Genomic DNA, 27,745 nt, shown 5'->3' on the forward strand with positions numbered 1-27,745 from the left:
AGCCACAGCTTGTTTCTAATGTGTATGGTTTTGCCCTCATGGATGTCTATGTGCCATTTATGTTTCTGATGCCCTTGGAGGCCAGAAAGAGGGCAACGGGATCCTCTGGAACCATCTCTCCAGCCTCCACCGTCTTTATCTTTCCATCGACTTTTGACTGTTTCTCTCCTTTGTTTGCTAATTATGTTAATTGTTTGTTTGTCTCATTGGCTTTGGCTTTTGTTTTTCTTTGTTTTTTGTTTGTTTGTTTGTTTGTTTTTTTCGGAGCTGGGGACCGAACCCAGGGCCTTGCGCTCCCTAGGCAAGCGCTCTACCGCTGAGCTAAATCCCCAACCCCTTGGCTTTTGTTTTTAACATGTGCTACCACATGTGTAGAAGACCCAAGTTGGGTTCCCAACACCCACATCTGGCCACTCGAAAGTGCCTGTAACTCCAGCTCTAGGAGATCTGACAAGCTCTGGATTCTCTGGGTGCCTGGACTCACACACACATGGCTCTGACACTGACTTTAAAATAAGAAAAATAAATCTCTTTTTTGAGCCAAGTGGTCCTGCCTGGCCTGGGACTTGCTATATAGACATGGCTTGTCTCGAACTTATGAAAAATCTCCTGCCTCTGCCTCTGGCCACCCACACTGCAGTGGTTGGAGCTGAACCCAGGGTTTTGTGTGTGACAGGCAAGTACTCTACACTGAGATGCACCCCGGCCCCTTTCACCTTAAGGCTATATTTTTAGTTTTTAAGACGCTTTTATTTTATTTTACGTGCATGAGTGGTTTGCCTGCATGGAGAACTGTGCACACCTGGTGCCCATGGAGGCCAGAGAGGGTGTCAGAGTCTCAGGAACTGGAGTCCAGGTAGTTGAGAGCAGCCATGTGGGTCCTGGGACCTGAAATTGGCTCTTCTGGAAGAACAGCCAGTGCTCTTAACTACTAAGACATCTCTCTAGTCCCCTTTTGAAATATTGATTGGTTGGTTGGTTTTTTTTTTTTTTTTCTTTCTTTCTTTTCTTTTTTTTCGGAGCTGGGGACCGAACCCAGGGCCTTGCGCTTGCTAGGCAAGCGCTCTACCACTGAGCTAAATCCCCAACCCCGGTTGGTTGGTTTTTCTGAAACAGGGCCTCACCATGTACCCCTGGCTGTCCTGGAATTTACTATGTAGATCAGGCTGTGCTCAAACTCATAGAGATCCACTTGCCTTCTGCTGGGATTAAAGGAATACACCACTACCACCCATTTCCCCCTCCCCACTCTCTCCTCTCCCTCTTCCTCTCCCTCTCCCCTCTCTGGTCTCCCTGCTCCCCCCACCCCCCAGTCAAGGTTTTTCTGTGTTGCTCTGGCTACCTGGAACTTGCTCCGTAGTCCAGGCTAGCCTTGAACTCTGAGATCCACCTACTTCTGCCTCCTGAGTGCTGGGATTGCATGCGTGCAAGTCTTGTGCAGGCAGCCATATTGTTGAGAGTCCATAGGAGCCACATCCCTATCCTGACAAGAAGACCTTGTCACACAGAAGTCACTCTGGTCTGCTAGGCTCTCAAAATCTTTCCACCCTATCTTTCCTGAGCACTTAGGATAGCTGTGTTTCACTAAGTTTCCCTGGTCTTTAAATGGTGATCTTCCTCAGACTCTTCAAGATTTGAGATTATAGGCCTACAGCACTAGATTGGCTTAGTTATGAAGATCTTTAACAGCCTGGGATTGAGGTGAGGTCCTCTGGACAGGAGCTTTGGAAAGAGACTTCTTGGAACTAAAGTTTTGTTCTTGGGAATAATCACTGCAAGTCAAAACTTGGGCTGCAAGTTATAGCTGAGGCTACCTTGTGGATACAGCCCAATGGACACCTCAGATTTCCTCTTGTTTTGTTCATTTGTTAAACATCCTTGTGCTCATTCCTGGCTGCTCAGGAGGACTAGCAGCTTCCACCTCGCTGTGCTCCTGGAGGAGTGGCCCTCTCCCTTCAGGCGCTAAGTCTAAGATGGGCGTTTCTGTGAGGCAGGCCGGGCAGCACCCTTTTAATCCCAAGGGGCAGGGTGGGCTGGGGGTGGGGGTGGGGCAGGAGCAGAGGGGCAGAGGCAGGCCTCTGCCTCCGTGAGTTTGAGGCCAGTCTGGTCTACATAATGGGCTCTAGGAGAGTCAGGAAGAGACACCCTATCTTAAAAAACAAAACAAACAAAACAAAAAGCCCAAAACCAAAAAACAAAAGGGGGGTGATTTTGGCTTCTACACCACCCTTTATTTACATATTTTGTTTAATTAACTAATATTTTCACTTTCGTTTATTCAGTGTATAAGTAGAGGGAGAAGACAGAGGATGGCTGGAGCCATATGCAATTGTGAGCCGCCTCACATGGGTGCCGGGAATCAAACTTGTGTCCTCCGGAAGAGCAGCCTGTGTTCATGTTAGCAGCTGGACAATTTCTCCACCCCTTGTTAGCAGTTTTATTCTTTTAAAAAAATTTTTTAAATAATTATTTATTTTATGCATGAATACAGTGTTGCTGTCTTCAGACACACCAGAAGAGGGCATCAGATCCCATTACAGATGGTTGTGAGCCACCATGTGGTTGCTGGGATTTGAACTCAGGACCTCTGGAAGAGCAGTCAGTGCTCTTAACCATTGAGCCATCTCTCCGGCCCCACAGCTTATTTTCATAAGAAGATTAAAACTATCTTTCAGTTTAACTTATTCATGGTGAGAATATTAGTCCTGATGTGTAACTGGCTTGTCACCAGAATATCATCCTGTTATACACGTAGGATAAGGTCAACCTGTGCTTGCTTTCACAAAGCTTGCATAGCTCTCTGCGAGGGCTCTGCTCAGGACTGAGGTAGCAGTTCTTACACACGGCACAACTTGGGAGTGCCACACCCTTCAGAGTCCAGGAAGCTGCTCCAGCCCTCTGCAGTGTGGAGTTTGGAAGGTTGACTTTCCCTTCCAGTCTCAGAAAAGGTCATGGAGATCCAAGACCACAGAGTCCCAGGAAGCCCATAGAGAATCCCTACCCCAGATTCCCAGGGGCATACATTCTTGGTGGCCCTGAGAATGGCACACCTGAGGCTCCACTGTAGGCTTTCCTTTGCCCAGGTCAGTAATGCCAGGCTGGAGATAGCTCTCTTGGATAGGATGAACAAGGGAAGGTCAGTGCCAAAGCCTGACCATTCTGACTCACCTTGTCCTCAGGAACACAAATAAACTCCTAATGCTGATAGCCCAGGGGATCCTGCCTCCTGAGGTGGAGCCCCCTGACCTGAATGACGACCCCATCTCCATCTACAATTCCTGGCTCAACAGCCTCCCGCCACCCTTGAGGAGCGCCGTTCTCAGCATGGTGCCCGAATGCAACATCCAGAAGCAGTTTATGAGGGTCAGTGGAGATGACCTAGGGCAAAGAGATTCTGGAAAGCCTGCTCTGCACCACAGAGTTCAGCTTTCGTTAATTCCAGAAAGAAATATGATCCATAACCCTGGTGACTCAGGAAATGCCACTCACAGAAGACCTTCTGTAGACTGCAGGGGCGGGGTCCTGTCAGATCTGCTCTCCTCTTGGACTCAGGAGTTTCTAGAAAAGTGGAGAGAGCACTTTACTCTTCTGTACCTGCAGATTGAGGATAGCCCTCGCTTCCTGTTCCTGATCTTCACTGAGGTCATCTCACTATTACCCGGGTCTGCCTTCTGGACTGTCCTCTTCTTTCTGGCGCTGCTGGGTCTGGGGTTGTGTACCAACCTCATGTACATGCTGGGCAACATTTTGACACTCCAGGACACCTTCCCCTTCTGCAGGAGACAGCCAAGGTTGCTCACAGGTACTCCTGCCTCTGGGGTTTCCAGCTCCCCACGGCATTATCACCAGCCCTGACCTGTGATCTCCCCTTAGCCCCACCATCTGCCAGACCTCTAGGATCCTGACACAGACCTAATGCTTCCTCCAGTGGGTGTTTCCATGACGACGTTCCTGTGTGGCCTCATCTTCATCCAACCTTCAGGCATCTACTACTTTTCACTGCTGAGTGAATACTGGGTAGCAGTGCCCATCATCACCATCATCCTATGCGAAACCCTTGCCGTAGCCTGGGCCTATGGGGCCAAGAGGTGAAGGGCCAGGCCAGGCCCCTAGAGCATGGATCTCTGGGGAGGGTTGATGGTCTTCCTGCTGTTTCCAATCTCAAACTAGAGTAACACGAGGGCCCTTAACTACAAGGGCTCTGAGAAAGGTTTATTTATTGTACTTTGATGTGTTTCATATGCTTTAGGTCTTATGGCCTGCTAGTGCCTGGGGACACTGCATAAACCAAAGGTAGCTCCTGTGTTCAGGAGCCTACATGCTAGAGGTATAGACAGATAGCAGCAACACTGACGGACACGCAACCATAAGTCACAAGTGAGGAGTGGAGGAGACTCAGCTGGTAAAGTCCCTGCTGTGCAAGCATGTAGGTCTGAGCTCTACCCTCAGAACGCACACCATGGTAACCCCTCATCCTAGCAACCAGGACCATGCTCCTTCTGCAGGAGACAGCCGAGGATGCTCACAGGTACTTTCACCTACAGCCCTGCTCCCCCACTGCCTTAACAGCAGCCCCGGCCATGATCTCCCCTTAGCCACTTTGTCTGCCAGACCTCTGGGATCCTGACACATATATGCATGTGTGTGAGCTGTTCCTGCTTCTGTGAACATGAGAGGAGATGGGAGGTACAAACGAGGATCCCAGGCCCTGATAACCAGGGAGTACAGCTTCCAGGTCAGTGAGAGGCCTTGTCTGGGAAAAGAAGGAAGCCAGCTGTCATCAAACTCTAGCCTCCATGGACGTTCACATGCAGGCACACTGAACAGAAGACACAGAGAGACCAGCGGCCCCATTGGTTCAGTGTAGGCGTGTGTGGTTCAGGTCCAGTAGTGAGGAAGGACTCCTTGAGGGAGGAGCCATGCTTTATGTGTAAGCGAGGTGCATGTGTGTATGTGTATGTATGTGAGCAGCATGTGTGTATGTGTATGTATGTGAGCAGCATGTGTGTATGTGTATGTATGTGAGCGTGCCAGTGGAAGTGTTGCTGCCTCTGAGTACTGCAGAGGGAATGTCCTCTGATCTGGGAACTGGAGTGGAACGGAGCAGGCTCAGTGTCGTCCAGTCCAAGGCTCTTCTCTTGTGCCTCAGATCTGAAGTGTCAGCCACAAGCCTGTGTTTTGGACATTCCATGGTTCGCTTGTGGGGCTGTTTTGAAGGCCATGCAGTCTTTAGGTGGCTGGGCCTGGCTGGAGGGGGTGATATTCAGCCCAGACGCTGGCAGGCTTTCTCTGCTTCCTACTCCACTCCATGTTCTAGCCGCCATGGATGGAGCCATCTCTGCAGCCATTTCTTCCCCATAATAATGACCAAATTCCCTTGGAAATCAAGAGCCCAAGTAAACCTTGCCTTCCTTAAATTTCTTTCGGTCAGGTGTTTTGTTGCAGCAGTTCAAAAATTAATAGAGTGGGCATAATGGGGCAGGTTTTTCATCTCAGTACATCAGAGGCAGAGGTAGGGGAATCTCAGTGAGGTCTAGGCCAGTCAGACCTACATAGTCTCTGTCTCCAAAAAGAATAGGATACACAAGTGGTATAGGCCCAAGGCATAAGGTGCTGAGGTGCTGAGGACCTCAGAGTGCACACACACACACACACACACACACACACACACACACACACACACACACACACACACTGTAGCTATTCTCAGACACACCGGAGGGTATCAAGTCCCATTACTGATGGTTGTGAGCCACCATGTGGTTGCTGGGAATTGAACTCAGGACCTCTGGAAGAGCAGTCAATGCTCTTAACCACTGAGCCATCTCTCCAGCCCCTCACCTAACATTTTAATCATTATTACTTTATGTGTATGAATGCTTTGCCTGCCTGCATGTCTGTGCACCACATGTGTGCCTGGGGCTCATGGAGGCCAGAAGAGGGCATCAGATTCCCTAGGATTTGAGTTACCGATAGCTGTGGGCCACCATGTGGGTGCGGAGAATCAAACCTGGATCTTCAGCCACAGCAACAAGTGCTTGCTCTTGAGCCACCCCTCCTACCCCATATTTTCTTACATTTACGTCGTGTGGCTGCGTGCATGTGTATGGGCATGTGTGTGACACAGCATGTGTTGAGGTCTGAGGACAACTTGTGGGAGTTGGTTCTCTCTTCCTACCATGTTGGTCCCAGGGATTGAGCTCAGGCTTGGCAGCAAATGCTTTTCCCTCCTGAGCCATCTCAATGGCTGTCAGCAAACATATGAGGTTCACTTGTGTGCCGTGCATGCAGGGTCTCTCACTGAAGCTGTAGCTCACCAGCTAGACTGGTTGGCCTGCAAACCTCAGAGACCCTGCATCTCCACCTCCCCAGAGCTGGGGTACAGGTGCACACCTCTGTGCCTGGCTTGTTGTGTGTATTGAAGCCATCTTCCCAGTGCCAGGAAGCCCTTTGGTTCTGGATGAATCCACCATCATATAGACCCACTCTCAAAACACAGGGTCTATAGGAGAAGAGCCTGTGCAGACAGCCCAGTGGGTGTCCCAAGCCCACAGCGGAGGTAAGTGGAGACGCTGAGGGTGAGGATGGCAGTGTCAGACAGGTAGGAGTACCGAGGATGACATTCTGAAGCAAAGTCTGGACAGACAGAGATGGAGAAGAGAAGAGGACCTAGGAACCTGGCATCCTCGGTCAAAGGGTGTGTGTGTAAAAACTGAGACCATGTGACTGAAAGAATCCAAGATGGAGGTCCTGAGGGCCGAGCACTGTCTGGGTTATGTTTGCTTGGCTTATGTGGTTCACTGTTGGGTACCCAGCACCCAGAGGGGTCTTTGCCACCTCCCAGATGTCATGTTAGGATGGATGAGAGGGGTGTGGGACCCATGGAAGGTGTTGGTTAGCAGGAGAATGGATGGCAGACTAGACGAGGCAAGAGCAGGAGGGCTGGCATAAAGCAGGCCAGAACTACCATTGCCTAACCTCTGTCTAACCTCTCCTCTGAGGTGGGGAGGCCAGACTGGCTGCCACATTCTGTGTCCCTCAACAGGTTCCTTGCAGACATGATGGCTCTGCTGAGCCGCCCCATTTTCCCTGGCTGCAGCTGGCTGTGGCGCTATGTGTCTCCAGTGGTGCTGCTAGGCCTGTTACTGTTCATCTGCATTTACCTTGTCCAGGGGCCCCTCGTCTACATGGCCTGGGACTCAAGCACTGTGAGTGACCCTTCTCGGACCTGAGGCTCCTTCCAGTCCCCTGGGAACTGAGGACCTGACCATTGGCTCTGATCACGGAAAACTCACCAGTTTCTCCTCCTGTTCCCCACTGCACCTCTTCTTCCTTTGCTGTGTTAATCTGTGTTTCCTGTCTCTCCATAGTCAAAAGAAGTGGTCCGCTATTTCCCAATGTGGTCCTTGATGCTGATTGCTGGGCTGTCTGCCGTTGTCCTCATGCCCATCCCTGCATACTTTGCCTACTGCCTCAACCTGGGGATTCCCTTCAGGTCTGCGCCCTCCTGTAAGCTACCACTCGGAAGTGGCCAGCTATTGACTACAAAAGAGGCCTCAAAGGATATTCTACAAGGCTACAAACCAGAGTCCTAATGAGCCTGTCAGCAGAGCCCCCACTTCCCTCGTCAGGCCAGACATCTTGCATCTCTCACAGCAGACCAGAGAGGCAGCTCTGAACATCAGCTTAAAGCTGGCAGCAGCCCAGGTGCCCAGGACAGAGGAGCGGTGGGGCCTGCTGGCTCTGGAGCACGTTCCTGGCTGGGTTCTTCCACTGCCATGCAGTGCCTCCCCAGGTCCTGGCTCAGAGCATGCGAGCATTCAGTGCACCCAGGCTTGGCCTGCCAGCCCTGCTCCTGGTCTGTGGGTCTCCTGCAGGGTGAAGGGAAGCACGGGGCTGCTGGCCAATAAATCAGTCAGTGCAACTCCAGACTCTGAGTGAGGCTTTCTTCTGTAGATGTCTCAGGCCTTCACAGTGCTGCCGTTTGTTTATCTAGAGCCACATAACTAGCCCGTGTCCCCACCGCCCCGCCAGTTTAGATGCTCGGTCAATTCCCAAGCCTTGTCCAAAGCGTGCTCCTCAGCAAGAGAACCTGAAAATGACCTCAACAAAATGGGCTATTTTCTTGTCTTGTATTGTGCTTGCTGCCAAGAATAGAGATCCCATGTAGGCCAGAGTATCTTTTTTTTTTTTTTTTTTGGTTCTTTTTTTCAGAGCTGGGGACCGAACCCAGGGCCTTGCGCTTCCTAGGCAAGCGCTCTAACCACTGAGCTAAATCCCCAACCCCTAGGCCAGAGTATCTTAAAACTAACCTTGTGTTTGTATGGCGGTAAGAATGTGTGTGCATGTGTACACAGGCACACAACACCGCATGCATGTGGGGGACAGAGGACAACTTGCAGGATTTGGTTCTCTCCTACTATGTGAACCCCATAAATAAAACCCAGGTCATCAGGTACAGGCCAAGTCATTGTACCATCCCCAAAACTCACTTTCCAATACCATGGACTGTATGTCCATCTGCACATAACCAGGTTGAGGTCCAACAGAGTGGTGTGGCTGGAGTCCACCAAGGGTCCCCTGATGCTTGAAAGACATCGCTGGTTTCCTGGCGGGATTGACTGGCTAAGCTAGCATTACTTTCCAGGTGACCAGAGACCAGAGAGATTCTGGGTGTCAATGGCTGCATTCTCAGAGAACCAGAGAATGGATTTTCCCCACATGTGCCAAGCTCTGAAGACAGGGAGATGTGAAGGGCCTTTGTAGAGAGCTCAAGGGACCAAGTTGCTCCTCCCTGCCAGATGCAAATGAAGGCAGAGCCTTCTGCCTGCTCAGAGTCTCTTTCTTCACCATCTTCCTCCTGCCTCACCACGGTTCCAGCTCTGGGGTTGCAGCCACAGGCGTAGGGTAGCAAGGCAGAGCTTAAGGCTCTGGAGAAGTTGGTGAGAGCAGCAGGCCTTGCTGAGTCTCCTCACACTCAAGGTTTTTCCCCTGAAGCCACTTACTCAGGGTCCTTGGACGCCCATCTGCAAGTCTGCCTGGGAATATTCCAGGCTGCTGTCGTGTGTCTGGCTGAGGTTCCTGGATAACTCTGGATCCCTGCCGTCCAGAGGCTGTCTCCCAGCACTCCCTTTGCCTTCTCAGTGCTGTCACCTTCCCCTCCTGGTGGTGGGATAGTCACCATCATAAAGGACTCTGGGTTGGTTCAGTGAGGTGGCTAGAACTTGGCAAGGCCTGCAGCCGCTGGTTTCACTCACTCATTCTGATGTTACTGACCACTCTACAGGAGGGGCCCGAGGGGGCACCATGCGCTCAATACCTGGCCTGTCTCTCCCAGGAGACCAAGCTGCCTTCTGCACACCTCTCCACCATTTTGAAGCAGATACCAGCTTGATCATTTTAGCTGTTGGTATGCTTTGGTGCTCTCTTAAAATTTAACAAAGTAACATTATATACCAAATAAACCACACTTACTTAATGTCAGTAAATATCCACACAAGATTTTCCTACTGTGTGATTTTTTTTTCTGGTCATTTTGTCTTCATTTTTTTCTTTTTACATTTAAGTATATGACAGAAAGAGAAAGAGGGAGAGAGAGAGAGAGACAGAGAGAAAGAGAATGTGTGTATGTGTGTGTATTTGTGATAAGTGTGTATGTATGTATGTATGTGTGTATGTGTATGAGTGTGTATGTGTGTTTGAGTGTGTATGTATGTGTGTGAGCATGTGTATGTGTGTGCACATGTATGTATGTGCATGTGTGTATGTGTGTTTGTGTGTGTGTGTGTGTGTGTGTGTGTGTGTGTGTGTGTGTGTGTAGGAATGGATATACCACAGTGCCGTAGATTTGGACGACTACTCATGGGAAATGGTTTACCTTCCACCAGAGTAGACATGGCTCATTGGTATAGGGCTTGTCTGGTATATACAAGGCCTTGGATTGCATCCCCAGTACTGTCGAAAAAGGTAGAAGGGAGAGATAGAAAGAGAGAAGAAATTTGGGCCGGCAAGCTGTCTGTGTGGTTGAAAGTGTTTGACGCCAAGGCTAGCGATCTGAGTTCAGTTCCCAAGAGGCACATGCTCCTTTTGCTTTCTGAGACAGGCTCTCAGTAAGTTACTCCGGACAACCTCGAACTCACTCTGTTGCCCAGGCTGGCTTTTAGTTTGTACTGCTCTTGCCCAAACCTCCTAAGTAGCTGGAATGGCAGGCCTGCACCACCAGGCCGGGCGAAGTGCTGTACCTCTTATGAATTGGTAGTTAAATCCACAGACTGATTTTACATCCAATTTTTTAAAAAAGTTTATTAGCACACATCATTCATACATAACCCTGGGTCTCATGACGACATCTCCTCTCATGTATGCTGTGCACTGTGACCGTGCTCCCCCTCATTTCCCTCTCTTGTCCTCCTCGAGCTCCTCTGACCTCTTCCTCTCCCAGAGAGGCAGCCATTACTTTCATGTCCTTGTTTTTCCTGGAGACCTAAAGAGTCTAACTCTTCTAGGAGCGTGGGTGAGGGGCTAATTAAAGGCCCATAGGCACCCTGGGGTGGCTGCACCACTGAGGAAAAAGTCTCTCCCCTGCCAGCAACCACTGCCTGTGAAGAAGACCTCAGCTAGAGGCGGGCCTCGTGAGTTCCTCTCTCCTCCATGACTGGATGTTGGTGGGCCCAAGAGTGTGCAGCTGCTCACAGCTGCTCTGGGTTAGGAATGGGCAACTTGTCATGGTGACCTATGCTCTTCCCTATTCCCACAGTCAAATGGGACTTTCTAACTTAGCTGCTGCAGCAAATGTCCCGCCCCCAGCCTCCTCACTGTCACTCTCTTTCCTGCCCTTGCCTCCATCCCGCACACTCAGATCATACGCAGTCTTCACACACAAGCTGGAAAGAACTCACAGAAACCCCTTTCCCCAGCTTCAGGAGAGGCAGGACATAGCGAAGAAGATGAGTAAGAGGCCGGTGAGGTGGCTCACCGACCAGGTAACAGGGTGGCGGAAGCAGAGCTGATCCAGCAAGCTGTACTTTGACCTCAACGTCCTTGCTGTGGTATGTGCACAAATATACGTGTGCGTGTGTGCGTGTGTGCGTGTGTGCACGCGTGTGTGTGTGTGTGTGTGTGTGTGTATGCCCACGCACACACATGCACACACACATATACAGTTTTTAAAGATCACATCTTCAGTCCCACCCTGCAGTGATCCTGGCTGGCTTTATGCTCTGGACCTGGGTCTCAGGTTGGTGCGAGTGACCCTGAAGGTTCGTGGGCCTCACCTTGAGCAGCATGGATTAACTGAGTAAAGTTCCTCTCTTGGCCACAGGCCCCATGCTCCTCTCGAGGATGAATCCATAGTCATCTTCTGAATTCTAAGCCCGGATCCTCAGCTCACCTTAACAGCCCAATTGCCAGCACTGCTACTGTTTTGAGGGGTTTTAGGAATTGTTCATCTAGAATTTCATATAAGATGTTGTTACAATTCTAAATCGGAGACTGTCTCCTTTTTCATTTTTAATTTCTCTCACATTTCCTCAGTAGTTTCAAAAATAGCATTTGGACCTACACTTTCCTCTTACCATTTTTGGTTTGTTTCATTCTTCTTCTTTTCTGCTTTCTTGTCTTGTCTTCCTCTTCCTCTTATTATTTTTTAATCTATCTGTCTTGTTTCCAAGAGGGCCTGGAATTCACAGACGTCTACCTCTCAAGCTCTGGCATCATAGGTATGTGCCCCGACAGTTGGCATGTTTCCTGGCATCTTTTTTTCCTCCTTCATGTGTTCGCGTGAAGTCTACCTGGCAACAGGTGACCTCACTCAGCCCATTGAGCTATTGCTACCTGGCAACAGGTGACCTAAAGCCCCAGGGCAGAATCTCCTTCAGCTGACTCCAGGGAATCCTCTGGGCAACCGGTGATGTCACGGGTCAGCTCGTTGGGACAGAGAGGGAATAGCCGCTTCCCGCGCGGCTTCTCGGACCACGAGGCCGCGACGACGTGGGACTCTCCGCCCAGCGGTTCGCGCGCTGAGGCGGGTACGGACCACTGCGTCCGCCCGGCCGCCAGCCCTGCCCACTTGGAAGCTGGTCCTCGGTGAGGCTGCTGTTCCCTTCCGGGCCTCGGGGGGCGCCGTCGGGACGCTGCGGGCCGGGTTGTCTAGGTCTCCGGAACCACCAAAGGTACCAGCAGGTTTCTGTAGTGACTCTGGAGAGTGAGCAACTGATAACCTTGGTTTTAGGCTGCGCGTGACTGCGCACTCCTTTAATCATAACACTGCGGCTGCAGAGGCAGGAGGATTTCTGAAGTCAGCTTGATCTACATAGAGCTACACAGTGAGATCTTGTCTCAAGAGTAGGAGATTCCCTTTAATTTGTACACTTGGGAGGATTGCTGGGAGTCCGAGGCCTGCCTGGTCTATTAGCAAGTTCCTGGTCAGCCAGAGCTATGTAGAGAGACCCTGTCTCATGAAACAAAATAATAAATAAATATTGCACAGGAAAATACTTATGATATAATAGAGGTTATGAGAAATTCATATAGATATGTAGATATTAATACATAGGTTTGTATCCTGTGTATATCCACATATACTATAACAAAAGTTTCTTCAGTCCCAGTGTTATAAAGTAAAAGGTCACATGATATAATTTTTATTGTACTCTCAAGACAAAGTCTTTTCGTGTATCCCAACCTGGCCTTGAATTCTTGCTAGACCTGGGTGAGCCTCGGGAGTTCTGGGATGATGGGTGTGCCATCACACTCAGCTAGAGTCATGGTATCCTTTAACACCATACAGGCCTTGAACCTTGTTAAACTAAAACCTCAAATGCCAACCAGACAACTGGAGAGACAGAGAGCTTAGCAGCTAAGAGGACCTACCGCAGACATAGGCACTCAAACAACCTATAAAGTCAGTGCCAGGAGATCCAGCACCCTCTTGTGGTCCGTGTACACTTATACTCATGCCCCTCCCCAACACACACACACACAAACCTCCATTTAAAAAAATCAACCAGGAGGTACCTCACCTAGTACTCTTCCCTTCTCAAGCCACAAGTTCAAACCATGCTGGATGTCTGCTCTGTTCCCAAAGAAGATGCTGGCTGCACTCTGCCTGCAGGATGGGACCAAAGGCATTTTCTTTGGGGGTGTCCTAGTGAGGTAAAAGCCAGAGTCTACGATTCAGGGCCAGTGTAAGACACGTCCATATCTACAGTGTGTATGCATGTAAACTAGGACTGCTGACACGCTGGCACTTGAAGGCTGTTAATGTCTAAAGCGCTGTCTTAAAGCCGCCGGAGAGAGGGCTTATTATCAGCACACAAACACCTGAATTTCCTGCCCAGCACCCACACAAAGCTTGGTGTGTGGCACAGGTCAAGGGTCTGTAACCTCAGGTTGGGGCAGTGGAGACAGGTGTATCCCCAGAAGTCACTAACTAGCCAATTTAGCCTAAACACTAGGCTATGCTAGAATTGTCTGAAACAGTAAGATGGAGAATGATTGAGAGAGACATCTGGTGTTGAACTATGACCTTCACATGGACACATACACGAACATTCATTGTTGGAGATTTACTTTATATTAAATTGTGTGTGTGTGTATGTATGTATGTATGTATGTATGTATGTATGGGTATGTGCACACGAATGCAAGTGCCTGCAAAAGACAGAAGGGGGGTGTCAGATCCCCTGGAGCTGGAATTATAAATGGTTGTAAGCCACCCAAGGTGGGTTTCTTGGGGGCCACTGCAAGAGCTGTGTGTATTCTTAATGGCTGAGAATCTTCAGCCCCCAGGTAATGCTGACCACAGGAAAATGTGTGGTTTCTCTTTTGTGTATTTTCTGTCTCATAAAGGGCATGTGTTTTTAAAAGCACAAGGCCTTTTCCTGAGCAATGTGTGTAGAGCACCTCCTCTTCTTAAATTATAAAATGTAAAGCAGAGGCAGGAATGGAGGGCTACCCCTGTAACTCCAGGGCTCGGGAGGCAAAGGCAGGCGATGAGGAATTTCAAGCCATCCTCAGCTACATCAGGAGCTTAAAACCAGTCTGAGCCCAGGAGACCCTGTCTCTAACCAAATCTACATACTCCAAAGCCGTATGAAACCGAAGGATCCAGCGATGGGTGCTTTTTAAATCTCTTATTTGCTGTGCTGTGTGCGTAAGTGTGACACAGACATGCCCTGGGCCTATAGGGAGGTCAGAGGACAACTTTGATGCAGGGTTCCCTCCTTCCAGCCTGTGGGTCCTAGAAATTGAACTCAGGTTGTCGGGTTTGGCCGCAAGCACCTTTAATGCATTATCTATCCCCCGCAGCCAGGACGATTCATTATAAAGCAAACACTTTACGCCGCTCCATTTCCCTGGTGCTAACGTCCATTTTTGGTGATCTCAAGACCCTTTCAGGAGTTGAGCCAGTGCAGAGAACCCCATGGACCAATCCTTTGAAGAAGTTCCAGAACCTAAGAAGGAGGAACCCACGGAGGAGGAGCCCACAGCCAGCAAGAAGAGCACCGACCCAACATCCCTGTCCTGGGGCTTCAAGACCCGAGAGGTCCGTATCACCAAGATCTCAAGCCACTTCCAGGCTAAGAAGACAGAGAATATCCTGATCCTGGTGGCCTTCTCCATCGGACTTGGCAGCACGTGGCGCTTCCCGTACCTCTGCCACCAGAACGGCGGAGGTGAGGCCTCAGTCTGTGCTCTGAGGCTAAGGAAGGGGGTCGGGTGTCAAACTCCCCAGGAGGGATGTGAGGGGTGAGGGGTTCCCAGCAGCCTGAGCAAGCCTCCACTCTCTCCACAGGAAGCTTTCTGCTGATGTATCTCATCCTCCTCCTGTTGCTGGGGATCCCCCTCATGTACATGGAGATGGTCATAGGACAGTGGCTACGCGTGGACAACATCCGGGCCTGGAAACACCTGGTCCCCTGGCTTAGTGGTGTGGGCTACTCCAGCATGCTGGTAGGTGTGGGCCGGCAGAGCCACAGGTGCCCAGTGTCTTCTCTCCTCTGTGATCCCCTCAAACCCACCTTCTCCTCCCCAGGCCTGTGCCCTGGTGATCCTGTATAACAGTGCCCTGGTCTCCTGGAGCCTCTTCTACCTTGGCCAGTCCTTCGATTACCCTACACCCTGGGAAAACTGCCCCCTGGTGAAAAACTTCAGTACCTCTGGTGAGGAGAGGGACGGGGGTGGAGGATGCAAAAGCTAGGGGAGACACCCTGTGAGATGGCCGGTAAGTATCTGGATCTCGCCCCCCCCCCCCCAGACATCTCCTGCCTTCGGACAGAGCCCCATCAGTTTTTCTGGTATCACACCGTCCTTCGAGCCTCCGATCAAATAGAAGAAGGGATAGAAGTGCTGGTTCTGAACGTGACCCTGTGCCTCTTTGCCACATGGTTCTTCCTCTATATCACCATGGTCACCAGGATAAAGATTTCAGTGCTAGTAAGTGCCCCAGTGGCCACCTTCCTGCTGTGCCTTGGGGCCACCAGTGTCCCCAGCAAAAGTCCATACCCACTTCAAGAAAGCTGTGTGACCTGGCTTCCTAGTCACCATCACTGTGTAGAAATTTGATCTAGGGGGTTGGGGATTTAGCTCAGCGGTAGAGCGCTTGCCTAGCAAGCACAAGGCCCTGGGTTCGGTCCCCAGCTCCGACAAAGAGAAAAGAAAAAAAAAAGTTGATCTATCTCTCACCTCTCCAACTCACCCTGGGTCCCAGCCTTCCTGGGCTTTACCATGGGCACGTTAATATGCACAACTGTTCTCCTTTCTAGCATCTCATTTGTAGCGCGCGCGCGAGTGTGTGTGTGTGTGTGTGTGTGTGTGGCCACCTCCATGTCCTCCTCCTGGTTTCTGTGTCCATGTGAACATCTGGACTCCCTCACACATCCTTGGAGGCCACTTAATTCTTGATGTAATCCTGCAAATTACAGACTCCACTGGGACCAGTGAAACAGTGTGAAGGGACCTCTTTTCAGTACTCTTCCTATCTCCGTGGCCTGACAAGAAACAACTTCCGGGAGGAAGGATTTATTTTGATTCATGGCTTGAGGGTATACATGGAGGGGAAGGCATGGAAGCACGAGGTCCTGTGGCACTAGGAACATAGGGCTGGGACTTGACACATCCTCAGGTTGCCACAGAGCGGGAAGCAGAGTAGGCTGCTTGTTACTCCTCAGGTGCCTCGTTCCCTTGCCCTCTTTCATTCCGTCAAGCTCCAGACTCAAGGGATGTAGACAGGTACGTTCAAGGTTGGTCTTTCCGGATTGGTTAATCCTCTTCTAACACAGCTCACAGACACACCCAGAGGCATGTCTCAAACTCCTGGATAATTCTAAATCCAGTCAGGTTGACAAGGTTAGTCATCATGGGCTGGGGACATAGGTGACTTGACGCAGAAGCATGACCAGGTGGTGGTGTAGGCCTTTAATCCCTGCACCCAGGAGACAGAGGCAGGTGGATCTGAGTTGAGAGCCAGCCTGGGCTAGAGAATGAGTTCCAGAACAGCCAGGGCTACACAAAGAAACCCTGTCTCAAAAACAAAAACAAAAACAAATCAAAGAAACAGAAGGACATATTCCTGAGTTTAATCTCCAGCCCAGGTAATAAAGAAGGCATGGTGGCTTGCAATCCAAGAACTCTGGGGAGCAGGGATAGGAGGCCAGACCCCAGGAGCCCACTGGCCAGACAGTCTTGTCTAATCCATACCCTCCAGCGCTGTGAGACCCAGTCTCAAAACCCAAGGTGGACAGCAAGGAGGAAGGGAGTTAGCAGGGCCTGAGGCCGAGTGGAAGGATTTGTAGGCAAAGAAGAAAAGAAACAGGAGAGACTCTGGAGACAGGAGCATGGCTGCCATGTGGTTTGGGAGTTTGGCATTGGAGTGGGTGCTGGAAGGTTCCTGTCATAGACTTCTTTGTGTGTAGGTGGGTGCACAAGCTCGTGGAGGCCAGGGGTCAACCTTGGTGGCATTCCTCAGGCACTGCCCCAGTGCACACATTCACTCTCCCTGCCCCCTGCCCCCTGCCCCCTCCTCACACCATCCTGCTGCCCCTCTTGGCCCCTGCTAATGTGTTCTCTGTCTTCTCCCTGCTTCTCCTGATCCACCCGGCCAGATGATGATTTTCTCCATATTGTTCCCCAATGTCCTCCTCTTCTGCTTCTTCACCCACATTTTCTTCGTGAAAGGTGTGAGGGACAGCCTCAAGCGCTTGGTGACCACAGAGGTGAGGCTGGGGCTCCAGACTCCTTGTCGCCCTCCCCTCCGAGGCCCCCCACTTCATCCCTCACTACACCTTGTGTCCCTCTGCCTGGTCTCCCCTCTCTTCGCCTCACCAGAGAAACCACTCCAAATGCCTCTGTCTTCCACAGCTTTCTATCTTGGCATCACTGGACGCATGGCGTCAGGCTGGAGGCCATGTTCTCTACTCCCTCGGCCTTGGCATGGGCACCATCATAACTTTCTCCTCCTACCAGACCAGAGGTGAGAACTACATCAAGTGGGCATCCTTTGTGGCCATGGTCAACCTGATGACTTCGTTGCTAAGCTCATCTGTCATCTTCCTTATGCTGGGCTTCTGGATAGAAAACAGTGGCACTCCATGCGTTGAGAGGTGAGTGACAGTCGGGCAGCAGTGGTGGGAGGGACCACCTCCACTCTTCTCAGCCCCACCTTCCTGCTAAGCAAACCTCTCAATGCCACCCGCTTTACCTTATCTTTCTCCTCCTTCCTTTCTCTCCCTCTTCCTCCTCCTCTTTCTCTTCCTCCTCTTCCACCTCTTCATTTCTCTTTCTCTTCCTCCTCCTCTTCCTCTTTCTCGTCCTCCTCCTCTTCCTCTTCCTCCTCTTTTTTCTCTTCCTCCTTTTCTCTCTTCTTCATCATTTTTTTTTTTTTGGAGACAGTATCTCTGGGTATCCCTGTCTGTCCAGAACTCACTCTATGAACTTCAAACTCTCAAAGATCTACTGTTCTGTCTTCCAGGTGCTGAGATTTAAGGCATGTGCCAGCACCACAGGGCTGTTTTCTTTTGTTTTGTTTTTGAGAGTGGGTCTTACTGTCTGACCATGACTGGCCTGGGCTTCACTCTGTCTCCCAAGTGCTGGAATTAAAGGTGTGTGCCAGGACTAGAGAGATTTCTCAGTGCTTAAGAACACTGGCCTCGGGGTTGGGGATTTAGCTCAGTGGTAGAGCACTTGCCTAGGAAGCGCAAGGCCCTGGGTTCAGTTCCCAGCTCCGGAAAAAAAGAAAAAAAAAAAAAAAAAAAAAAAAAACACTGGCTACAGCCAGGCAGTAGTCGTGCCTGCCTTTAATCCCAGCACTGGCAAGGCAGAGGCAGGCAGATATGTGAAATTCCAGCCAGCCTGGTCTACAGAGCAATTCCAGGACAGCCATGGCTACACAGAGAAACCCTGTCTCACAAAAGCAAAAATAAAACAAGAACAATGGGTGCACTTGCGGAGGGCCTGGGTTCAATTGTAAGCACCCAATGCTGGTTCACAGCCATCTATAACTCTAGTCCCCGGACATCCAACACACTCTTCTGGTCCCTGACAGCACTGTTCACATGGGTTCACACACACACACCTGTACACACACACACACACACCTGTATACACACACACCTGTACACACACACACACCTGTACACACACACACACACACACACACACCTGTACACACAAACAATAAGGGCACGTGTGTGCCGCCACAGTGGGCACAGCACTGGAGTTGGTTTTACATACACCAAGGCTCTTACTTTTCATTTTTTGAGGCGTTGCATCATTTCCCCTTCCCTTTCTCCCTTCCAGCCTCTCCCACACACCTTTCCTTGCTCTTTTTCAAATCCGTGAGCCTGGGTGGGTTTTTTTTTCCTATGAATTGTTGTAACATTCATAGATTTTTTTTTAAAAAAGATTTTATGTAAGTGCACTGTAGCTGTCATCAGATACACCAGAAGAGGGCATCCGATCCCGTTATGAATGGCTGCCAGCCACCATGTGGCTGTTAGGAACTGAACTCAGGACCTCAGGAGGAGCAGTCAGTGCCCTTAACCACTGAGCCATCTCTCCAGTCCCACATTCACAGATGCTTAACAGCTCTGGGGAGCTTCCAATTAGGGTTTCAAGGATGGGAAAGTTGGGGTTAGCCCAAGCTTTTGTTTCTTGTTTGTTTGATGTTTGTACACACCTGCACGCCCACATCTGGACACAGCTCTGTGGAGTCTTTCTCTCTCCTGTGTGGTCCCAGAGCTCTGGTTCAGGTCTGGATGACAGGTGAGCTGTCCACAGAACTTTGAGTTTTTGTTTTAGAAAGGGCAGTGCGGGGCTGGAGAGATGGCTCAGCGGTTAAGAGCACTGACTGCTCTCCCAGAGTTCCTGAGTTCAATTCCCAGCAACCACATGGTGGCTCACAACCATCTGTAATGAGATCTGATGCCCTCTTCTGGTGTGTCTAAAGACAGCTGCAGTGTACTCATATAAATAAAAATAAATCTATTTAAAAAGGGGGGGAGCAGTGCCTGATACGGAACGCTGCCTTTGACCTCTCTAGGTAGCTGAGGAAGACCTTGAACTTCTGACCCCACTCTCCTGTCCTCCTGAGTCCCAGGCAATAGGCATGCACTGCAGTACCCAGCTTGTGTCTGAAAAACTGAGCCACAATGAAATCGCATGGCCACACCTGCCAGGGCCACTCATTGTGCAAGTAGACTGAAAAATTAAGACAGAAAACTGTGAGAGTTGGTGCGTGGGGAGCAACAGGAAGCTGCGGGCTTTGTTGGTAGGTGTGTAAAACAATTCCTTTGGAGACAAGTACTTCTCAAATCAAATCACATCTGCGCTGGGACTCCCAGCCCACTGCCATTGCTCACCAGCTGGCAGACATCTGTGTCACGGCTTTGTTCACAGTGACCCAAATGGTGACTGACCATTGTCTACCAAGAGACAACTGTGTGATTGCAAGCTGAAACCCTAGCACATCAGGTCTCATCAAAAACAAATTAGTTTAGCTTTCCAACTCAGAATACTAGTGCCAAGGACTTGACTACTGCTGTGTTTCTGTGGCCTCATGTATTACACGCTCACTTCATGTATTACACACTTCATTATTATACACTTATTCATGTATTAGATGGTTACTTCATGTATTACACACTTACTTCATGTACTCCACACTTCATTATTACACACTTACTTCACATATTACATGCTTCGTGTATTACACACTTCATGTATTACACACTTCATTAGTACATGCTTGCTTCATGTATTACATGATTATTTCATGTATTGCACACTTCATGTATTGCACACTTCATGTATTACATACTTGATGCATTACATACTTCATGTATTACATGCTTACTTCATGTATTACATGTTTACTTCATGTATTACACACTTACTTCATGTATTGCACACTTCATGTGTTACACACTTACTTCATGCATTACACTTACTCCCCAAAGTTGCACGTTGCTGTTATTGGGAGGCAGATGTCTGAAGAGTGTCCGTTACAATGAGACAAGATCACTAGGCGGGGACTCTCATGATACAGTTAATGGTTTTATAAGAAGAGGAAGCGATTGAGGCACTGGCACTACACACCTTTAATCCCAGCCCTTGGGAGGCAGAGGCAGGAGGATCTCTGAGTTCTAGGCCAGCCTGGTCTACAGAGTGAGTTTCTGGACAGCCAGAGCCACACGGAGAAATCCTGTCTCAAAAATGAACAAATAAAACCAAAACAAAACAAAATGCAAACAAATGAATGGAAAAGGAAGCCAGGAAGCTCACTCTATCTGACCATGCAGCTCCCCGTTGCCCTGTCAGGACCCTGCTGAGTCCTCACAATACAAAGAGGCTCTCACAAGACGGGGCCCCTTGACCATGGACTGCCAGAACCATGAGACCATGCCCCCTGGACAATCCCACCGTACCTGGTCCCCATTCTCCTTGGATGGTGATGGCTGATGAGCCAGTCCATTCTCTAAGTATCTTCTTTTCCCATCCAATCCTGTCAGCAATGTCTCCAATCTGCTCAGCCTGATAGCCAACGGTGTGCTACCCCAGGTCGCCTGGCCTCCTAAAGACATCATCCATCGATCCCCACTGGAATACCTAGACTGGATCAGCCAGCTCCCCAAGAACATACGGAACGAGGTCGCCCATTTCACCCTGCCCTGCAGCATCCTGGTGCAGAAGGAAAAGGTGTGTTTGTCAGGGGGGCCAGGGCTGGCAGCCTTCCAGCAGGCAACAGTACTGTTCATGACCTGGCCATATCTATATGCCACAGCTACACTGTGGCTCAAATCAGACAACCCAGGAAATGAATGTTACTCAGCCAAGGAAGGCTAACTGTCACCGCTTTTACCTCAAACTTCCGTGCTTGGTGTCATATTTCTGCCATGAAAGACATTACTAATCAAGTACTGCACCATCCCCATCCTATCCAGATACTGCACTGCCTCAGAACCCTTCTCCCCCACAGTTCATGGAGGGCCCTGGCCTGGCATATGTGGCCTTCTCTCAAGCCATCACACTGTTTCCCGGTTCCTCTTTCTGGGCCATCATCTTCTTCATGTCTCTGGTTATCATGGGTCTGGGCACCATGACAACACTCGTGGAGGGCATCGCTCTTTCTCTGCAGAAAAGTATCTCCACCCTGGAGAAGCATCCCAAGCTGGTACCAGGTAGAAAAACCCCGTCCGTACCCTATAACCTTCCCCATACTCACCCCAGGTATTGCAGCATTCACATGGACCCCCAACTCACAAACCCCAATGTAGCCTGATCCACTTTGACCTTAGTGATTATCTGCTTGGGAGGATTTCTGGGTAGCCTCGTCTTCTCCAGTCGCCCTGGCAGCTACGTGGTGTTCCTGTTCGATGACCACCTGGTCCCCATGGTCCTCATCATGATCGTGGCGTTCCAGAACCTCTCTCTGGCTTGGGTCTATGGAATCAAGAGGTGATTTCCAGTGTCGGGTAGGTGGGAGGGTTGGGAGGGATTCTTAGCTCTTAAGTCCATCCTAGGCCTTCCGGGAACACAGGCACCCCACGGGTCTGCAGACAGCAGACAGATCCTACAGGCAGATGCAGTCTCGAGTACACTGACGGCCAAGGGCTGTGGTGGTGCAGTCCAGTGAACTGAACAGCTCTCACGGGGTGACAGCACAGCTGGCCCAGAGCCAGGGAGAGCGTCTGAGCAAACGAGAGATGGAAGCTCTCCCTATGTCCAGGTTATAGATGTCCTGACAGTTATCTCCGTCACCCAGGTTCAGGGCTGAGATGTTCGGCCAGCTGGGCCGCCTGGTATGGGCACCCTTCACCTTCCTGTGGAGCTACGTGACATTGCCCACACTGCTGGTCCTGCTCACCATCTACTTCCTGAATCTCTACTTCAGCGAATCCCTCTCTTATGTCTCCTGGAATAATAGCATGGTACGGCCCCTGCCTGTGGGCACCTGGGGGCCCAGCAACCCACCCTGTATCTCCTACCCTCGGGGACCTGGAGACCCTCAAATCCCAAGCACATAGACACAGGCCCCCATCCTACATCTCCCACCCTACCCCAGGGACTTGGGGAACCCTCCACTCAGAAGACTCAGACTGAGCCCCTCCCCGCCTGTGGCCCACCATCCCTGTTCCCAGAGCCAGGAAGTGAAGCAGCCTTACCAGAGGATAGCCCTGGGCTGGGTCACCTTCCTCAGTGTCCTGGCACTGCTGCCGATCCCCATGTACCCGCTGCAGCACTGGTGGTACCTGGATGACCAAATCATCTGTGAAACCATAGAAAAACCTTTGTCCTCCAAAAAGACAGTGACCGTGCCCAAAAGAGTCACCCAGTGGCCTGTGCACCCCATGAGGAAACTCACCCTCAGGAACCAGGAGAAAAGCAAGGCTTTATTCCAAAGCAAGACTCCCCCAGAGGCCTTACTTAACCCCCAAATTCTGATAACAAAAAAGGGCAGTGAAAACTACTCCAGCTTCAGCTTCCCCAGCACCAGACTCGGCGGTGTCTCCATGGCCTTCCCTACCCCTGAGGCATCAAGGCACACTGGCCTCCCAGAAGGTAGTCTTGACTTCCACAGCAAGTGACAGACTTGAGACGTGTGAAGGGCAAGCTCGCAAGAGCCCTGCTTAGCAGCCGCCACCGGTATAACCAGCGATGTGCACCAAGCCCAGTACTGGCCGCACGGAAAGCAGAAGACGGGTGTGCAGACACCCAGCCCGGACTTTTTGTAGCCCCCATGGGCCCCAGACAGTCATGGATGGCTCAGAAATCCATCCTCTAGCACTGGACACTGTTCCCAGGGCCCCCTCCCTCTCTTTGATATGGACACAATTTGGGTGTGCACAGATGGGGCCTCTGGCACAGTCCCAGTTACCAAGAGACACGGTGGCCCCCTCTAACCCTGCCGTCATGCCTGTCAGGAGTGTGGCCAACCTCCCAGGGTCGGCCATCTCAGGTGGCACCAAGACAGCAATGTTGACTGTCAATAAATGAGGCAGTGGACGACACACACCAGTGGTTTGTAATGTTCTCTCTCATGGATATCCACTTCCCAGCGAGCTTCTCAGAGCTCATGTCCCCCCAGCAGAAGGGGCCCAGGTCCCTTCTGTATAAGTGTTTTATTCTTGTGTGTACCATATACATAAACCACATGTGCACTTGGTTCCCTGAAAAAGTGAGAAGTTGAGCCGAGGGCCTTGGTCCTCCTGAAACTGGAGTTGCAAGTGTTTCTGTGCTGGGGGCCAAATCTAGAAGAGCAGCCGGTGCTCCTAACCGCAGCACCATCACCCCAGCCTCTCGAGGTCTTGAGAGGCAACATGATTTTTACCTGACTTTGAAGTGCTTTTTACTCATTGGAAGTAGGGGTGTCTAAAATACTCTAATGACCCTCCAGCCAAAACGGTGACATTCAGCTAGATCCTGGAAGCACTCAGGGCTGCATTCTTGGTCCCTGAGGCCTGCTGGGGGTCAGAGGTCACCTGATCTTACCTGTGAGGAACCATCAAAAAGTCCAAAGAGAGCCAGGTGATTTGTATTTAATTTCAACACTCAGGAGGCAGAGGCAGAGGCAGAGGCAGGTGGATCTCTGAGTTGAAGGCCAGCCTGGTTCTAGGACAACCAGGGCTACACAGACCAACTCTGTCTCAAAAACCAAATCCAAAACCAAAAAAAGGCCAAACAGAAATTCCAAGGGAAAAGCAGTCTGACCTGTACAATGTCAGTCCCTGGGGGGACAGCGGAGAACAGACAGATCTGCCAGAGGTGGGGCTTCGATCGGGATATGAAGTGAATGAATGAATGGATAAATGGGGAAAAGTGGAAATTGAAGAAAAAGGGGGGAAAAGCTATTGCGGCACCTCAGAGAAATGAATGGGGTCTGGAAATTAGATGTAGATCAATACGAGTTGCTGGGCCTGGAGAGATAGATGCGAGCTCTAGGCGGCTTTTGCAGAGGCTGGAGTTTGGTTCCCCAGCACCCACCTGGAGCAGCTCACAATGGCCTGTAGCTGTGGCTGACGTTTCCTCATTTGCTTTTTGTTGCTGTGATAAACACCACGATCAAAGGCAACTTAAGCGGGAAAGGGTTTCCTTCAGCATACCAGTTAGAGTCCATCAAGGAGGGAAGCCAGGCAGGAGCCTGAAGCAGAGACCATGGAAGGCAGTACATGGCTTGCTCAGTGAGCTTTGTTATGTGTTCCAGACCCTCTTTCGAGGAATGGCAAAGGCCATGGTAGGTTGAACCTCTCATCAACCAAGAGAATTAATTAGTCAAGACAATGCTCCCACAGACTTGCCTACATGCCAATCCGATAAAGGCAAATTTTCAATTGAGGTTTCCTCTCCCCAGGTGAGTTAAGTTGTACCCAAATTGATAGTAAAAAGTTGTAGGGTTAATGGGTCCTGCGACTGCTCCACCACAGGGCTCCGGCTGCTCCCTTGGGGACGGTTACCCTGAGGTTGACCACGCTTACCCCATGCTGTCCCCATGCTGTCACCCCGGGGGTTAGGAAGTGTGGTCTGAGTGTGGGACACAGTGAGGTTGACTTGGAGTGGGGGTTCGGGTTGGGGGGTCCCCGGGCCTACAAGGAGACTGGAGCCGTCTGGTTCTCAGGCTCTTGGGCATCCAGGCGCCACTGGAAACCCTGGAAGAACTGAGAATGGAGTGGGGGCCTGTGGGGCTGGATCTAGCCAGGGCCCAAGGGGGAAGGAGAGAGAGCTCCGACTGGTCCCATGGGGTAGTCCTTGGCTTGATGGTGGCAGTCACCACTGGGAGCACAGGGAGGTTTTCTAAGGGAAATTAGACAGAGTCTCTGTAGGCGGAAGGCCTTCTCTGTGGCTCCCCATGGCGGATCCCGATGAAAAGAGTCAGTCCATGGTTTTAAGAAATTTATTGTCGGGCTGGAGAGATGGCTCAGCAGTTAAGAGCACCCGACTCCTCTTCCAGAGGTCATGAGTTCAATTCCCAGCAACCACATGGTGGCTCACAACCATCTGTAAAGAGATCCGATGCCCTCTTCTGGCGTATCTGAAGACAGCTACAGTGTACTTATATATATAATAAATAAATCTTTAAAAAAAAAAAAAAAAGAAATTTATTGTCATTGTGAGAAGTAAATGAGTAAAACCGTACCCCACTTCTCAGGGTGGGGCCTGAGATTAAATACCTTTTGCAGTGAAGAGGGAGTGTCCGAGAAGGAAAGGTTATTGGCTAAGCCTCCAGGCCTTAAAGTACTTCATTATAATGGAGATCTGTCTTGTCCTTTAACTTGTCCTCTAACTGTGGAGGGGCTTGGGGTACTGCCTTTATGGCCTTATGGCCACAAATCTATGGAGGGCTGTGGCTAGTGACAGGGCCTGGTTTGCTGAGAGTCAGGCGAAACGCCTACTGTCCCTTTCAGGGTCACCAGGGTTTCAGGCCTTAGCTGAAGCAGGAGCCAGGGTCTTTCACAGTCCCACAAAAAGTCACAGGATCTAATATCCTAATCAGGCCTCTGCTGGCATATCCACACATGCACACGTACACGCTCACGTGCATGTGCACTAACACAACACACACACACCACAAATCAGGAAGAGGAGAGATTGGGGTTGGGGATTTAGCTCAGTGGTAGAGCGCTTGCCTAGCAAGCGCAAGGCCCTGGGTTCGGTCCCCAGCTCAGGAAAAAAAAAAAAAAAGGAGAGATAAATGGGGATTTTGAAGGTGTTATTCCTGGACAGAAGGTGGGTCTCAGCCTGAGTCCAGACCTGGGTCCTCACCTCGGTAGTCTTTTGAACGGATATGTGGAGTTGAGGTGGAAGGGGTGACTCAGGAGAGACAGAGTGGGGTGCTTAATTCCAGCAGAGATTGCATATGTTAAGGAGGCTGTGCTAGTTAGATTGATTCAAATTGGATCACCTTCATGAGTGTGGCCTGTGGTCTGTGACCTTTTCTTGATTGTTAATTGATGATGGAGGGCCAAGCTCACCACGGTCACTCACTGTGGACAGTGCCATCCCTGGGCAGGTGGCTCTGGCTTGGGACCAAGCCCGTAAACATCATCCTTCCTGAGTCATGGTCTCTACTTAAGCTCCTCTCTCCAGGTTCTGTCCTCATACTCCTGCTCTGATGTCCCTAGATGATAGACTAGAAACTGTGAGCTAAAACAAACCTTTTCCTCTCCAGGTTGCTTTTGGTCATGGCATTTATTACAGCACAGAAAGCATACTTAGAGATAAAATTGTCTCATTGACCGAGGTGAACAAAATAGCTTCCTCCTTTAAATTCATGTAACGTGTATGTACACAGGAGTGCAGTGCCCATGGTGATCAGAGGCCCTGTGCTAACAGCAGTTGTGAGCCTTCCAACAGAGGCCCCAAGAACTGGCCTTGGGTCCCCTCAGGACTCTAAAGCACTGGGCACAACACCCCCATGGGACAGCTTTAGAAGGTAGAATTTGGGCAGCAAGGAGGTCAGAACCACTTCGTAAGAGCCAAGAGGACATGCGGAGGCCATTGCTATCTTTTTAGTAACAGACTTCAGGAGAGTGAGTCTCTTGGTATGTTCAGCAATCATGAAGTTTTCAGGCAGGTAAGAGAGAATCCATCAAGCCTCACACTAAGAGGACAATGTCAGAAATATTAGTCAAGGACACAGACGACACGTGTTTACCTAAATGTGGACGGATGATTCTTTAGGGATAGTTTTGTTTTGTTATTTTCCCCTTGTTTGTGTGATTGCTTGTTAGAGAGCATCTCACTATGTAGCCCTGACAGGCCTAGAAGCTCCCCCTGCATCTGCCTTCCAAGTGCTAACATTAAGGGTGTGTCCCACCATGGGTAATTTAAATGAGAATGACTCTCACAGGCTCCATTATTTGAACACTTGGTTTTCAGCTAGTGGAACTGTTTGGGAAGGACTAGGAGGTGTGTCCTCACTGTAAGAGGTGTGTCACACAGGATAGGCTTGAGGTTTCAAAAGCCTATGCCATTCCCAATTAGTCTCTCTCTCTCTCTCTCTCTCTCTCTCTCTCTCTCTCTCTCCCTCTCCCTCTCCCTCTCCCTCTCCCCCTCCCCCTCCCCCTTGCTTGAAGATAATGATGTGAGCTCTCAGCTGCTACTCCAGTGCCTGCCTGCCTGCCTGCCTGCCTGCCTCCCATTATTCTCCCTACTATGACGGTCATGGACTCACCCCATGAAACTGTAGGCTCCAATAAACTTTCTTGTACAAGTTGCCTTGGTTGTGACATCTCTTCAGAGCAATAGAGAAGAA

General features: G+C 50.3%; 2 protein-coding genes and 1 long non-coding RNA gene across 28 annotated transcripts in view; 2 read left to right on the top strand and 1 right to left on the bottom strand.

Annotated features, from left to right (window-relative positions):
• Slc6a16 (solute carrier family 6, member 16) overlaps window positions 1-7,929 on the top strand; it is a 28,634-nt gene extending 20,705 nt beyond the window's left edge. For all 3 annotated transcript variants that reach the window (XM_039094065.2, NM_001427612.1, XM_063284191.1), the window contains 5 exons: window positions 3,180-3,363; window positions 3,601-3,802; window positions 3,929-4,088; window positions 7,046-7,208; window positions 7,371-7,929. In XM_039094065.2, coding sequence (XP_038949993.1) covers window positions 3,180-3,363; window positions 3,601-3,802; window positions 3,929-4,088; window positions 7,046-7,208; window positions 7,371-7,595 — 934 coding nt within the window. In that variant the 3' untranslated portion in view covers window positions 7,596-7,929. The remainder of the gene's footprint in view (window positions 1-3,179; window positions 3,364-3,600; window positions 3,803-3,928; window positions 4,089-7,045; window positions 7,209-7,370) is intronic.
• Window positions 7,930-11,879: 3,950 nt separating this feature from the next.
• On the top strand, window positions 11,880-23,506 carry Slc6a21 (solute carrier family 6 member 21). 24 transcript variants are annotated; one of them, XM_063270993.1, is made up of 13 exons: window positions 11,880-12,084; window positions 14,388-14,675; window positions 14,795-14,952; window positions 15,035-15,161; window positions 15,257-15,435; window positions 17,103-17,213; window positions 17,359-17,470; window positions 17,573-17,600; window positions 21,006-21,192; window positions 21,473-21,674; window positions 21,792-21,951; window positions 22,259-22,424; window positions 22,635-23,506. In XM_063270993.1, the coding sequence occupies exons 2-13, from the start codon at window positions 14,423-14,425 to the stop codon at window positions 23,079-23,081; spliced, it is 2,130 nt and encodes a 709-aa protein (XP_063127063.1). In that variant the 5' UTR covers window positions 11,880-12,084; window positions 14,388-14,422; the 3' UTR covers window positions 23,082-23,506. The 24 variants fall into 24 exon arrangements, 22 of the variants coding, with proteins under 22 accessions (XP_063127063.1, XP_063127096.1, XP_038943363.1 ...); XM_063271026.1 differs by having other exon boundaries at window positions 22,800-23,506; XM_039087448.2 differs by having other exon boundaries at window positions 11,885-12,170.
• LOC134483104 (uncharacterized) lies at window positions 16,008-21,042 on the bottom strand. Its single transcript, XR_010060022.1, has 2 exons — window positions 20,922-21,042; window positions 16,008-16,518 (listed from the first exon to the last, which is right to left on the bottom strand). It is a non-coding gene; the product is annotated as an uncharacterized LOC134483104 (long non-coding RNA).
• Window positions 23,507-27,745: the final 4,239 nt, after the last annotated feature.

This window comes from Rattus norvegicus, chromosome 1, assembly GCF_036323735.1.
Source record: "Rattus norvegicus strain BN/NHsdMcwi chromosome 1, GRCr8, whole genome shotgun sequence".
In the NCBI taxonomy this organism is placed as follows: domain Eukaryota; kingdom Metazoa; phylum Chordata; class Mammalia; order Rodentia; family Muridae; genus Rattus; species Rattus norvegicus.